Raw genomic sequence first — 15,651 nt, 5'->3', positions numbered from 1 at the left:
GGTGGTTGGACTAAAACTGTCATTTATGTGCGTTTCTGGAGTTGGAAATAGGGAGATATGACTAAAACTGCAAAAAAATATATAGTTTAGGGACGATTTTATTTGACTAAAAAGGTAGGATCATTTACGTGAGTTTGTCAAAATACGAAGACCAAAAGTGTAATTAAGGTTTTTTTTTTTTTTTTTTTTTTTTTTTTTTTTTATCACGTAGAGTTTGAATCCATGCTCTTGCACAATGCAATGTTTCTAGACCGAATTATGCTCACGAGAATAATTTTATATTTTTTTAATATGGATTGTTTTAAGAAAATTGTCCATTATATTTGGACCTAAAGGAAATAAACATTCTTTCATTTTGTCCTTCAAGATACATTGATTTGTTTTAATTTACTTATACTTATCAACGCTAAATATAAAAAAAGCTTAAATATGATAATCATCTATGTAATTTGGGCCAGTTTTGATTTTCGTTCCTGTAAAAGAAAAACTTTGAAATACATCCCTATAAATTTTTTTTGTTTGAAAATGGTCGCTGACCCCACTTCATGTCTGACTTGGCATGTTATTCGCCACGTGGCGCTGACATGGTAGTCCACGTAATTAAAAAAATAAAAAATAAAATTTTGAATTTTTTTTTTTAATTTAAAAAATCTGAAAAAACTTTGAAAATTAAATTTTTGACCAAAAAACTATTAAAATTAAAAAAATTGTGAAAATTAAATTTTCGAAAAATAGATTTTTTTGAATTTGAAAATTATATATTAAAATTTTTTCGAAAATAATGACAATTATATTTTCAAAATTTATAAATTTAAAATTTTTGAAAATAAATTATAATTTTAAAAAAATAATCTAATTTCTTGTTCTTTTAAGAAAATTTTAATCTTAAAAAAAAAATTATTAATTTTTTTCAGAAATTTCTGAATATATATTATTTTGCAAAAAAATTAATTTTATTTTGAAAATTATACAAAAAATAAATCAGAAAATTATTTTAATATTTTAAAATTTATTTTCAGATTTTTTAAATTGTTTTTAATTTTAAAAACAACTTTCATAATTTTAATTTTTTTTTTAAAAAATAATATTATGTGGCACGTCACGTGAGAAAAGTTGCACAGTCAGCAACTGCTACGTGGTCAAAACCATGCCAAATCAGCTGAATAGTGGGGTCAGAGACCTTTTTCAAACAATTTTTTTTTTTTTACAGGAATGTATTTCAAGTTTTTTTTTTTACAGGGACGAAAATCAAAACTGAACTAAATTATAGGGACGATTATCATATTTAAACCTAAAAAAAAAAAATAAACTATTGGAATTGGAACACCTCATCCACGTCACCGATCCATGTGAAACATTTCAATCCATGTAAACCGTCGATTAAAACAAACCAACGGTCCCAAACACCCTTCCAACCATCACACGGATTGACTCATTTACCCACTGTGTTTTTTCTTCTTTCAAAGAAACACATTGCTTACCCCATAAATTTGACCATCTATAAAAACCATACCCATACATAATAACTTCATCATATTCACACAAAAATTACCAAAGTGTTTGAAAAAGCCAATTTATCTTAGATAAGATATGTTGTCTTTGTACCATCAGCTTAAGAATCTCCTTTTTTGCATCAATTGTATGGATAATCTTTTTCCAATGGTTTGTTCCATATCCGGGTTGAAGAAGGGTTGAGTGGACAAGTCATTGGAGGCAATTATCCATTCAATTTATGCAATATAAAGTCCCAAAGGTCATTTTGGAAACATCTTTTCAAGCCATTTATAAGAATCACAGTGTTAATATTCATTTTGATATTTGAGAAAATGAAAACCAATGAGAGAAGTTAATACTCTAGGATCGACTTTGGATCCACTCGCTTTGTACATATTGCTATTTTTTTTTGACAAAAACAAAACAATATTTATTCATTCATTCAAATCGCTATATTACATCAGATATAAACATCGCTAAAAACGTAAAGGGTGAATCTGTGAATAAACTCACATCACCCAAGTTAATCTGTGAATCACTAAAAACAGCAAAATGCCTACAAATAATATGATAAAACCTGTCACCGAAATTCACATGCTTTCGGATCTTCAACGTTGACGCCCAAATCATTGGTTGAATTTGTAATTGATTGATGCCGATCTTTCAATAGGAAATAAACGAACACCACGACAAGACGCGAAATCAAACGTCGCACAAGACGACGAACAACACAACGCCGCACTTAGACGACGAAATCACAAAAAAATACAAAAGAAAAAACTTGATATATGTGAAAACCACTTATTTAGATTGAAAGAAAAGGGGGAAAAGATGGAGAGGGGTGATTCTAGGTCAAAAAATGACCTAAAACCACCATTCCTTGATGAACGAAAGAGAAAGGAAGTTTAGAAAGAAGTTTGAGTTTCTCTCACTAGAAAACTAAGGCCGGCTGAAGAGATTGTACATATTGCTCTTACATCCTATTGCTGTGGTTAATGAAATTAATTATACTAGTTTTTTTGTGATGCACCTTTAGTGTTATATTTGTTCTTTTAAAATATGGTAAAAGTCCACTTTTGATCCATTTTTAAAAGGTTTATATTAGATTGTTCGTAATAAGTAAGGTGACATTTCACATGGGAAAGGTCATAGGAAAGTTTTTTTGAACCATTGGATTGAAAGGAAACAATGATCTTACTATAAGTTGTCTACACTATATATTTTTTCTCATTGTCATTAACCTCTCAATGTCATTCACTTGCTTCTTTCTGCTTCCATTCCTACCATACGACCCAGACAATAAAATCATCTTAAAGGGTAAGATCAGACCTTCAAAACATGAATTTATTGAATGAATCTAAAACATGAATTTTTGCTTATATTTGTGACCGAAGAGTGTATACATTTAGCCTAAGACCTTGGTAACATCAATATAGTTGAACATTTTTATAATTGGTTTAATTAATATTTTTTATTCCTTGACCATGATACTTTTTGTTCTATATTCTTAATCTTAAAGATGTCTTAGCCGTAGCAAAAGTTAACACATTTAATTAGATGGATTTGAAAATCCTCTAACCCTCATGTTCCTCCTTATGTTACAAGGCCATCATTATTTGTAATAGGGTCATTGCACTTGGTTTTAACTTTTATGTTCTCTCCATAACATGAAGGAGTTTGACGGAAAGAATGTGAGCTCATCAAAATTCAAATTCCTTCAAAGTATGGAAGTGACTATTGAAATTGTTTGTATTTAGAGGTTCAGATTCTTTTGATGTTAAATTGTTTTTTTGTGCGTTGTTTTTTGGGTTCCCACTTCCCACTTTTGGTCGTTGAAGTAATAATTCAACACATTTTTTGTTTGGGTTTTTTGAGCCAATGCAAATGCACAAAAGTGACATGTGCATATCGTAATTATCTACAATGCATTGTCTACTCATATCTTATCTTATATTATCTTATTATTATGGTGATTGTTCATGTAGTCCCGCTAAAATGCAATTTTTTTATCGGAAACAAGTATTCGATAATGTATTTTGACAGTTTTGAGCATATAAGAAAGGTAGAAGAGCAATCATCTATTGTTATTTGTTACAATTTTACCGTTCAACAGAGACGGTTCAAACTTGATATATATAAAAAAAGGATATTTCCTAAAAAAAAATACTCAATCCATTTCAAAACAAGTGTCGTTTTAGTAAAAAAAAAATTGTTTTAAAATGAATGTCACTTTCAGTTTCCAATGAAATAATAACTTTTTATTTTCAATTGTACCATTCAATTAATACTACGTTACACTACTTCCAAAACATTATTTTTTTCTTTAATAAAAAACAAACTAATAGTTGATTATGATAATTTGGTAAAATTGTTATTACATTTGAGTACTTTATTCCATTCTTTAATATGCGTGTAATTGGCTAAAACGACATTCATTTTGAAACGGAGAGAATATATTATATTTTTGGTCCTTTAAGTTATTTTTAAGTTTTCTTTTTCGGTACCTTGAATTTGTTCCGTTTTATTTTTATCCCTTAAATTTTGTTTCAATTTTTCCATTTAATATGAGAGTGCTCAAATATTTTTTATTTAAGCTTGTGACCATAAAAGAATTTTCCTACCCTCCCTCACTATCTCTCGCGGTCCTGACGTTCTTTTTAACAAAGCTAAAATAAAAGAGAAAAGGGGAAATAAAAGAAACCAAAAGAGAGCTACTCTCTCAAATAAGTTTCAGCTGCATTATTCTGAAAGTCCTCCCCTCTACTCTCAGCACCAATATAATTTAAAATTTATATTTTTCATCACAAAACAAAAATAATTTTAATTTCTTAAAAAATGACAAGAGAATTTTCTTAGTCACAAATGTTGCTAAGTTAATTGTTAGTATGTTAATATTTTTTTCCTCTTTGTCAATACTTAAACCTTAGACTTTTAATTTTTTCAACTTTTTAATTTATTAGTTCAAACCAGTTAAGTTACTCAACTTATAACAAAGAGAACATGTTGTCGCAATTTTTTTTTTTTTTTTAAAGAATGTTGTCGTGACTCTTTTTAAAATGAGTGTTTAATGAATATATTTTGTTAGTCCGAATTAAATTTTCTCCGACATTTAATAAGAATCTATTTTTCTATATTACACCATTAAAATAGACTGAAGTGATCTGATTTGACATAATACATGATTGTTATTAGATGAAAGTTCAAAATTATAAATATACTAATTTAGTTTGTTACACTTTTTAAATAATAAAAAAACAGATATGTGTATATTCATATCGTGTTTGTTACATTTACTCTATCTATTTATATTTATTACATGTATTATTTGTATTGAAAATTAAGAGTATTTTTTAAAAAAGAAAAAATCAAACAAAAAAAACTAAGATATTTTCTTTATTATAGAGTGTATATATACATACAGAATGTATAAATGTATAATTGTATGTGGTGTATTAACCAAAATAGCGGTGCAAATAGTATTATCCCCAAAGTAATATCTGAATCGGCAGTCGTGAAATATCAACATTGTCGCTATCGGAATCACTGCTTCATTTCTAGCCTCTTCATTTCAGCGTTATAATCGCTTTCCGAACGGATTATTCTCCTCTCTTCTTTCTTTTCTACGGTAAGGTAATTTTTTTTATCTCTTCATTTCCGTTCTTATAATTAGGGTTTCTGATTTTGTTCCTTTCGTGTTCTACGTTTGAATAACAACAAACTCGCTCTTAAATTTGCATCAGATTTCTATATAAGATCTATGATTTTCTGTTGAAATTAAGGTTTCTGATATACTTTTTTTGGGGTTTTCAGTTGCAGTGTTTGATTTGTTGCGAACAATATGTACAACGGAATAGGGTTACAAACCCCAAGAGGGTCAGGTACCAATGGGTACATTCAAAGCAACAAATTCTTCGTGAAGCCGAGAACTTCGAAGGTTGCTGAGAATATGAAGGGGTTTGAGGGAGATCAGGGTACTGCTGGTGTTAGTAGAAAGGCTAACAAAGAGATTCTTGAGCATGATCGAAAGCGTCAGATTCAGCTGAAGCTTGTTATTCTTGAAGATAAGCTGATTGATCAGGGTTATACTGAGGCTGAGATTGCGGAGAAGCTTGAGGAGGCGAGGAATAACTTGGAGGCTGCAGCTGACGAAAACGACGGATCCAATATGGATAAGTGAGTGTTTTGGATTTTGATAGTTGTGCTAGGATTGTTTACTGATCATTTATTGTTTTAGTTGATGTGTGAGTATGAGTGATGATTTTATCTTTAAGCTGTTTGTTGAATTGTCGATGCTCTCTATGAATTGTTCTTTAGCATGATATTCTTTTTGTCATATGAAGCACGGACACCAAACACCTTGATACCAATAATAATTTAAGAAAATTAAATTTCGATGTAATCACATTTGTCGGTGTCGTGTACATGACACACTTTCAATGAGAAGTGTGGGTGCTACAGAGTGTTTATCTGTGGGTTTAAGTGGTTAGTTTCATGTTAAGCTGTTTATGAATTGCATAAATTAATGAATTAATTGTTTGCACGGGACTCTGTTTATAACAAAAAATAAAAATTAGCATGTTGGATTAATGCTGCTTGAATTTGTATTTTTTAGACTGGTTGTTGTGTGTGATTTAGAGGCTGAATGCAATTAGACATAGTTTCAGGGGGTAATGTTAAGGGCCCATTTGGTTAGGCTTGAAAAAAGTGATTTTAAGGTTGTTTAAAAATGTGTTTTTTTTTTTGGGATTTGTATAAAGAATAAGTTTTTCTTTTTGTTTGATTACTACCCATTTTTTAAGAATCAACTCTAAGTAGCTTCCTCTTCCTGAGGGTATGTTTCGATGGAGGGTTTAGGGTGGGAGGGCTTACTTTTCCTTTTTAAATTAGGGACACGATTTTTTTTTTTAAATCAACTAAGTCTGATTGAACTATTATATGATCATAAATCATATTGACTTAGCCTTCCCAAACAGAGCTTAAAATAATCATAAAACCTTTTTTTCTTTTCTTAGAAGATTCCAAATATTCTAAATACTTATACACAATAATTTTAAAATGACTTTTTTTTTTCATGAAAAAATATCTGAAATATACATGTTCTCATTGCCTGCAGTTACTGATCATTGATTGTTTTAGTTGATGTGTGAGTGATAATTTGATCTTTTAGCTGTTTGTTGAATTGGGGATGCTCTCTATGAATTATTGGTTAGCACGGACACAAACACGGACACTGAACACCTTGATACCAATAATAATTTAAAAAAATTAAAATTCAATGTAATTACATGTGTCAGTGTCGTGTACATGACATGCCTTCAATGCGAAGTGTGGATGCTACAGGGTTTTTGTCTGTTGGTTTGAATTAAGTGGTTAGTTTCATGTTAGGGGCGGTTTATGAATTGCATAAATAAATTAATTAACTATTTGCACAGGACTCCGTTGATAAAAAAAAAAGATTAGCATGTTGGAGTACTGCTGTTTCAATTTGTAATTTTTAGACTGGTTGTGTGTGATTTAGAAGCTGGATGCAATTAGACATAGTTTCACGGGGTAATGGTAAGGGCCCATTTGGTTAAGCTTTTAAAAAAGTGATTTTAAGGTTGTTTAAAAACGTGTTTTTTTCAGGGATTTGTGTAAAGAATAAGTTTATCTTTTTGTTTGATTACCACCCATTTTTTAAGTATCAACTTTAAGTAGTTTCCTGAGGGTATGTATGGTTTTGGGTGGGAGGGCTTACTTTTTTCAAAAAGAAATTAGGGACACTAAAATGTTTTTTTAAATCTACTAAGTCTGATTGAACTATTATATGATTAATCATGAAGTTCTTTTAAATTTTTTTTAAATATCAAATATATGTTTAAGATATTGACTTGGCCTTCCTGAACAGAGCTTAAAACACTCATAAAACCTGTTTTTTTTTCTTTCTTTTTCAGATTCCAATATATTCTAAATACTTATGCACAATAATTTTAGAATGACTTTTTTTTTTCATGAAAAAAATATATCTGTAATATATACAGATTCTCATTGCTTATAAATGCAGTTACAGAAAGGCTTACACTCATAACTATTGTTTTTGTGAATTGTGTTTCCAAAGTTAATACCTAAGTATCACTAACAAAAACTTATGTGGATTTTTCAGGATTTCTGATACACAGAGTCACCAAATTGCTGCTAGAAAGGAAAAACAGATGGAAACATTGAAAGCTGCTCTTGGCATAATATCTGAAGCTGATGAATTAAATACAGATGGGAATGATGAAGGGGCTGGAAATGAAGGGAAAGATGTTTCTTTTGCTGATGCAAAACATATTTTGAAACCTGAACATTCCTTTTTGGACAGAGATTTCAGTCGGAAGAAACAACTGGAGGAAGTTCAAAAAGAAGAAACTACTAAGAAAAAGAGTGTTAAAGACACAAAGCGCCACAAGAAGGGTGGAACTCCCAAGAGAAAGTACAAGGATGATTCATCTGATTCAGATAGCAGTACGGATGATGAGAAAACAGGCAGAAGGAAGAACAGTAGAGTGAGTACCGACAGTAGTGATGAATCTGATTCTGATAGTGATGCTAAGAGGAAGGTCAAGGCTAAAAAGAAGCAGAGCACATCTAAGCACCGCAAGAAAAGCAGGGTGGATGACAGTGATGATACTGATTTTTCTTCTGATAGTGAGGATAGCAAGAGTGCAAGAAAAAGTAATAAAAAACCAGTAAAGGCTAGTAAGAGGCATGATTCAGATGGAGATTCTGATCATCATGAAGGCGTGCCCAGGCGTAGGACTAGTGAAGTGAAGAGGCACGCAAAGACGAGCAAACGTCATGATTCTGAAGAGGAATCTGATGCTGATAGTGAGAAAGAGAAACATGGAAGACTTGAGAAGCAGAAAACAAGGAGGTACGGTTCTATTGATGAGGACTCTGGTAGAGGCAGTGTTAGAAATGCTTCAGGACAAGACAAACATGTTAAAAGGCGGACATACTATTCCTCTGATGAGAGTAGCAGTGATAGTGAAACTGGCAGCAGTGATAGTGATCACAGGTATGGAAGAACTAAAAAAGTTGGGTCTGTAGCGAAGAGAGGCGAGCCAAAGGAGGAAATAAATGACAGAGGTAATGCTGCAGGAAAAGGGAAAAATAGTGCTAAGGTTGATGGATTGGATTCTTTAAGAAAATCATATGGGAGAGACTATAAAGAGGGTCCAGATTCTAGAAGTCAAACAATGGCTAAGGGTGAAAAGAAAATTGATGAAGATAGAGATAGAGATAGGGAGACTGTCAACTTTGCTAAGCATGATGGACAAGATAGGAAGTTTGGTAAAACAGAGTCTGAGTCAAAATCTCGAATTTATCAAAATGAAAATGAAGAAAGAGATGGTTATTCTAAATCAGCTAGGATCAGAGGGAATGATAATGAAACTTCTGATCAGAGAGGCAGAAATTATAACAGGGATGTTGAATCACAATCTGTTGGACGAATTGATCGGAATAGGGAGGATTATGAAACAAGAAGGAAGGGAAGAAATGATAATGATTATAAAAGGGATCAGGATAACCATGAAGAAAAAAAACATGGAAGGAATGAAGATGATTCAAGAGATGGAAAGCATAAAAGGGACGAGGAAGATCGCCGGGAGAAGAAAAGCTTAAGAGATGAAGATGTTCGTGGAGAGAGAAGGCATGGAAAGGATGAAGATTATCCTACAGGAAGAAAGCACTTGAGGGATGAAGATGATCACGGAGAAAGAAAGATCAGAAGGATTGAGGATGAACATGCAGAAAGGAAGTCACTGAGGGATGGGGATGATTATGGAGAAAGAAAGAACTTAAGGGATGATGTTGGCAGTAGAGAAAGAAAGAACTCTCTGGATGGCGATGTCCGTGGAGAGAAAAGAAGCTCTAGGGATGGGGATGATTATGGAGAAAGGAAGAACTTAAGGGATGGCAATGGCCGTGGAGAGAAAAGGAGCTCTAGGGATGGGGATGATTACGGAGAAAGAAAGAACTTAAGGGATGAGGGTGGCAGAGGAGAAAGAAAGAACTCTCAGGATGGCGATGGCCGACGAGAGAAGAGCTCTAGGGATGGGGATGATCTTAGAGAAACAAAGACTAGAAGGATTGAGGATGATCGTACAGGAAGAAAGACCTTGAGGGATGAAGATGATTTTGGAGAAAGAAAGCACTCAAGGGATGAGGGTCGTCATAGAGAAGCACAAAACAAAAGGGATGGGGATGGCAGTGTAGAAATAAAGAACTCTAGGTATGAGGATGATCGCAAAGAAAGGAAGAACTCAAGGGAAGAGGATGATCGCAAAGTAAGAAGGAACTCAAGGGAAGATGATGATCACAGAGAGAGAAAGAGCTCAAGGGATGAGGATGTTCGTGGGGAAAGAAAGTACAGAGGGGACGATGATTATCATGGAGAGAGAAAGCGCAGCAGAAGGGATGATGATGATGGTCATGGAGAAAGAAGGCATTATAGAAGGGATGATGATGATCGTGGAGAAAGAAAGCACAGAAGGGAGTAGGAAGAGCGGGAAAATAAAGGCTGTAAGAGGGATAGTCATGTGGATTACTCCCAGAAAACCAAATACCATGTTTCCAGTTCAAAGGAGAAGCATGAAAACCAAATACTGTGGTCCAGGAATTGAGCATGCTTGTTTACTACTTTAGCCTTTGAATGTGGACGTGAGTATTGTTTGTTGTCTTATGTTTCTGCTGTTTAAAGCATGTAATTTTGTGTTTGAACTATTATTCATGTTTGCTTAGATTTCAAGTTGAGTTCCAACTGGTCAATTTTGTTGGTGTGTTGCCTATTAAGAAAGTGTTAAATGTTCCAAGACTGGATATATTGATCCTGCTATTTTCATGAATGACAGTAGACATTTTTGCTTGATGAGATGAAAAGTCAAGTAAAGGCCACCATAGTAGGATGGCGGTAATTCATAAATTTCATAATGACAGATTTCTGCAACTCAAGCAATCAGTTTTTTTTGTATTTTTGAATCAAAAGTCCTGTTTAGTAGCTGTTCTACAGGAATGATAGAGGACTGTGACAGTGAATCAAAATAATGGGCTGAACCTAGTTGTTTTCTGCTGAGAATGAAAAAAAAAAAAAAAAACTGATTGGGTTCAAATATGAATATTGAAAACTGCTTGTTACTTTTTGTTTGAAATACCATTTGTTTGTTCGTGTAGACGGTAGCTATCAACTTCAGGCCTGAATTGTACTTCTGGTTAAATGAAAACTTGAATGTGATACAGATTTTCCTCATAGCATTAATTTACTTTGATCCTGATTTTGATTCTCATTTGGAATTTCAATTTCACCTCTGATTTAGGAAATATTGAATAAATATATTGAGAATAACATATTTCAAATCATATTTAATAGAGATTACTAAATTTGTACAACATTTTAAGCATAAATGATTAAAATAATTATTTAGAAGGTAAGGATCATAATAAATTTTGAGCAATTTTTAAAAGTCATGTATACTTGAGTTTTTTTGTTCATAACCCTCCCAATATCACTTGAAGGCCACTGCTGCTAGCTACCTTTGCTAGCCCCTGTCCGGAACATACAAGTGTATCCTGATTAAAAATAATGTAGACATATATCAAGCTAAAATATGTTGTATGTTTCCTGATTTCATAATATTATTATTGATTAAAAAATATTTAAATGATAAAGTTACAAAATAAAATTTTAAACTTTAGAGAGTAATAATATATGTCTTTCTTCAAGCATGCCTTCTCACTTATCCAAAACAGGTGAGTTTAAAGATGGTATATAATCAATTTAGACCAATAACTTTTTACATAAAACGACATTTTTCAATACTGCAAAATTTCTGAAACTATTTTATATATTATTTTTTATATTTCACCATGAATAGCTCACGTGTTGCACTGTTAACAGTTTTTTTCTTTGCCATGTACATATAAAGGTAGGCTGCAAAGCTCAGATAACACTTATAAGTTTATAATAATGTAATTCCTTACCAAACTAAAAATCAATTTATTGTAACCAAAAAAATAAGATACTTGCAGAAGAGACATTACATTGACAGTCTTAACACAAACTTCCTAAAACCAAATGCTTGTACTTAATCATTTTCTTCTCTCCCTATTTCATAAACATCAAAAGGTTCTCCCTCCCTCTGTTGTCTCTACTACAAAATTTCCTTCACTAGAAGACTGGTTTAGATGATACGTTTGCTTTTGAACCCATTCATCATAACCTTGTACCATCTGTTGAAGTAGAAGTGGCACGAGCTTGTCCACCAAAGCTTGCATCATTCTGCACATAGCCACATTTTCTATATTATAATATCTGATTCTAAGTTGCATAGAATCATATAATATCACAAGGAAAAAACTACAGCATCGAAAGTTAAAAGAAAATATTTGTTCTCAGACAAACCATTCAATCAAATTTGGTAAGAGTTAGTTGTAATGTAATCTTCCGTTTTCAATGTAATGTCATTCAGTTGATCAGTTTTTACATTGAGTTAGCTGTAAGATTATGAACTAAATAACTCACATGTTTCCAGGACCTTCAACAGCTGAAATAGGCATTACAGTGAATGGTCGTGTGTAGATCTGCAAAACAGAATATTTTTTAGATGTAAGAAAAATGATAAGTACAGTAATATTAAAAAATGTTTACATTATATGCAGATAAGAAATTGAAATAGCAAGGATCAAGCAGGAATCAAATATGAATGTGAAAACTGACAATATATGCTATATTTTTAGTTTGAGTATAAGAGTAACCTCAAGTGTGAGATTCAACTTCACATCAACTTCCAAAAATGATTCAATATCAGCGTCACTCCATGTCATGTGATTTACCATAAATGCTGCAAATCCATAGAAATGATTAATAAACATTGCTGCGACACGGGAAAATGTGGTTGGTAGGAAAGACCCCACAAAAAGTGGACTTAGATATCTTAAGCAACGTCTCAAGTTCGAGCCTTGTGGATGGAAAAAAAATTTGATTGGGAAGAAAGACCCCACTAAAAGTGGTCAGACAAGCTCCCCAACAGAGATTAGTCATCAGCAAAGTTGATGGATGCTTTGCGCGAATAATATGGTATCAAAATAAATAAAAACTATGCACACAAAGCAGATACCTGAAAAGTGGTCGTTTAGCTCTTCCACAATTTCTGAACCCTCAAACTGCAAAAAAAAATATAGTGAAGTATTCGAAAATGAAATGGGATAAGTGGCTAAGAATGTTGCAAAGATGCATGTTCAATAAAACTGAAGTTTATATCACGTTTATCGAATCTTAGGGCCTTAGTTAAACAAATATGCATGTTTTAGGAAAATTGATATATTGATGCATTGAAGAAATTTAAGTCTTCATTTTAAGAAAAGGAAATCAACAATTCTTCAAATCAAAATGGTAATATATGTTTATTTGATTTAAGATTTAAGCTCATTATATGTGTTACAGCATGAAAAAGACATGCTTTGTAATCAGGTGACTTCATGGGAGAAGAGTATATATTGAATGTGATTCCATTTTCAAGAATGATGATTAAGATTTAATACACAGGGATGAGTTGCATGCATGTCAATGCATCTCATCGTGTGTGCGCATATGTGTGTTTCATTCCATCTGTTGCTCTACCGAAAGGAAAAAAATTAAAGCTGTAAAATCCTGTAAAGGGAACACCTTACAAGAAATCATTTCAACCAAGCAATCTTCATCAGTTGAGGTAACACGCAGATCTATGAAAGGAGAAACTTCAAACTTCAAAAGTTTAAGTTTTGGAAGTTCACACCTGCATATACAATAAGTAATTATTTCTATTTCAGATTCAAACTTCTTCCACAGCACAAGAACAATAAGATAGTTATTAATTGCTAGAGTTCATAATATATATAGTATATTCAGAAAAGAAGTTTTTGTTGTCTAAACTCTATAAGCCAATCCAAATAAGCCTTACATAATCAATTGTCACAATTGATTATGTAAGGCTTATTTGGATTGGCTTATATAAGCTTATCTACAACCATAAGCACTTGTGAAAATAGTTTAAGCTTATCTACTTCATTTGTTCACATAAACTCTCCAAGATTGCTTATGAAAATAACTTATAACTTACATGAAATAGTTTGACTTTATTTTATCTTTGGTTAAAAAAATAGCTTATACATAAGCACTTCGCTATAAGCGCTTCATTTAGTTGCTTACTCATACAGGGCCATAGTCACACATTCCAAATATAAGGAATAGTATTTTCGACCAATTTTGTATATGGTGAAACTGAGTTTATCTGCTGAACTATTTCATCTTCAGTACTGACTATAGAAATAGAATTATATATATACAGCCAATTGTAAACTATTCCTGAACATCACTTTACTTTAATTTCAATATTTAGATGAGTGAAACTATTTGCATTCTCCAAACCACCAGAAAAGAATTAAAGATGTGTCAGACCTGTATGTGTTAGCATCAAGAGATTGAAATGATTGTAAGACCTTTGTGTTCAACACTGCTGCAATTCCACTAGGCTGGCTTAGAAATTCACTGATGTGGTATTCCTTTCCTCCAAGAACATCATCATCATCATATGTTGGTAGTTTAACTCTTTCCTTTTTGGCAGCAAACAAATTTGCTTTCTTTGCATTTGAATCCGAGGAAGTCACCGCCTTCACCTTGATGTCCATTTTCTTACTAAAATAAATGAATCAAATTTATGAACAAAAGTAACAACTCATAGAAAAGATCAAAGTTCACAAGATTTGAGACCTACAATCCAACAGGAAAAAAATGGAAGAAAAAAAAGATACTTCAATCATTTCAGATAGAGCAGAAACAAAGGTGCTACATAGTACACAATTAGTTCTCAATTTAGCAAATAAATCATGTATATCCAAGTAAAAATGTCTTTGAAAAAGCACACACAAAAAGTGTTAAAAGAAGTTCTCATCATTGGATAAATAATCATGAATACAAATATCTGAAAACAGGAGACGAAGTGAAAAGAAAGTGACAAATTTGTCCCTAAAAGTGAGTATAGTCCCATGACAGACAGTAGCTTAATTAGTGAACTAAGAGACACAGAAGGCGTTGTAAGAAGGAGGTCCAAGGTTCAAACCTAGGACACTAGCATAATCACTAACTTACTAATATTTGTCTATCAAAAAACTAAAAGCAAATACGATTATGCTTTAGATCCTGCTTGGATAAACAACTTAATTTACAGCGTATATCATAAGTTCTTATCATATATATAAGCACTTGTTACAAGCTATTTCCATAATAAAAGATAAAATAAACTGATATTGTTTTCGTATAAGCTATTTTCATAAGCACTATGAAGCATTGACACGGACACGGCACAAAAATATGAAGGAAAAAAATGTAAATTTGCATATCTTATCTATACTGCTACCAAATTGGTGAAGGTAAAAGTTGTTATGTGTGTGTAATATGCATACCAATGTAATGAAGGTAAGTGAACAAACCAGTGGGTGAAATTTTGGAAGGAATGTGTGGCCCAGAATTGTTGTCCATGTCCATACCATTTGTTACACAAAAGGATTGCTTTTGCTGCAAAAAGAAAGAACCAAACTATTAATGGAACATAAAAATCAGCTCCAATAACTGTGAAATCTTGAAATTATGGAATATTTTTTAGTTAGTAATGATAATAATTTGATTGCAGAGCTAGTGGAAAAGTGAAGGGAAAAAAAAACATTGGTTACATAATCACCCATCAATCAATGAATCTGTGTGGTAAGGGAGACAGACAAAAAAGAGTTGAGAGTTGATCTTATCTCTTAAATGCCACTGTCACTCACAACTCCCCCTAACTGTCACAACAAGTGTGTGTGTATATGTTTCCTTTGACAGTAAAAAAACAAAACAAATACAGGTTGTTTGCTAACCACTCACTAGTATGCATGGTTATTCGCATGCTAACCTGTTGAAAATTTGTCTCTTTAATCCATATATTTAGACATAGATAAATAAATAAATAAATGACAGAGATTTCCTTTATTAATTGTTTTTAATCTTAATCATCACTGTTTTTTTAGTATAATATTTTTATGATTTTATTTAAAATTTATTATTTAAAAAATACAGACAAATTATTTGTTTGAATTTTGAAAATTTAGACAAATTATTTAGTA

General features: G+C 32.1%; 2 protein-coding genes across 10 annotated transcripts; one reads left to right on the top strand and one right to left on the bottom strand.

Moving 5' to 3' along the window:
* Positions 1 to 4,958: 4,958 nt before the first annotated feature.
* LOC25481896 (protein starmaker) lies at positions 4,959 to 10,390 on the top strand. 2 transcript variants are annotated; one of them, XM_024775227.2, is made up of 3 exons: positions 4,959 to 5,119; positions 5,305 to 5,667; positions 7,637 to 10,390. In XM_024775227.2, the coding sequence occupies exons 2-3, from the start codon at positions 5,333 to 5,335 to the stop codon at positions 10,017 to 10,019; spliced, it is 2,718 nt and encodes a 905-aa protein (XP_024630995.1). In that variant the 5' UTR covers positions 4,959 to 5,119; positions 5,305 to 5,332; the 3' UTR covers positions 10,020 to 10,390. The 2 variants fall into 2 exon arrangements, with proteins under 2 accessions (XP_024630995.1, XP_013465758.2); XM_013610304.3 differs by having other exon boundaries at positions 4,966 to 5,124.
* A 1,008-nt stretch (positions 10,391 to 11,398) lies between these two features.
* LOC25481895 (uncharacterized) lies at positions 11,399 to 15,387 on the bottom strand. 8 transcript variants are annotated; one of them, XM_024780409.2, is made up of 8 exons: positions 15,231 to 15,387; positions 14,956 to 15,067; positions 13,952 to 14,188; positions 13,181 to 13,289; positions 12,633 to 12,678; positions 12,271 to 12,356; positions 12,038 to 12,096; positions 11,399 to 11,794 (listed from the first exon to the last, which is right to left on the bottom strand). In XM_024780409.2, exons 1-8 carry the CDS (start codon positions 15,232 to 15,234, stop codon positions 11,635 to 11,637), a joined length of 813 nt encoding a protein of 270 aa, XP_024636177.1. In that variant the 5' UTR covers positions 15,235 to 15,387; the 3' UTR covers positions 11,399 to 11,634. The 8 variants fall into 8 exon arrangements, with proteins under 8 accessions (XP_024636177.1, XP_024636183.1, XP_013465756.1 ...); XM_024780415.2 differs by having other exon boundaries at positions 13,952 to 14,184; XM_013610302.3 differs by having other exon boundaries at positions 14,983 to 15,067.
* Between the last annotated feature and the right edge of the window lie 264 nt (positions 15,388 to 15,651).

Source organism: Medicago truncatula, chromosome 1 (genome assembly GCF_003473485.1).
Source record: "Medicago truncatula cultivar Jemalong A17 chromosome 1, MtrunA17r5.0-ANR, whole genome shotgun sequence".
Classification (NCBI taxonomy): Eukaryota; Viridiplantae; Streptophyta; class Magnoliopsida; order Fabales; family Fabaceae; genus Medicago; species Medicago truncatula.
Note: the sequence above shows the minus strand (reverse complement) of the source record. Positions and strands in the feature narration are given on the sequence as shown.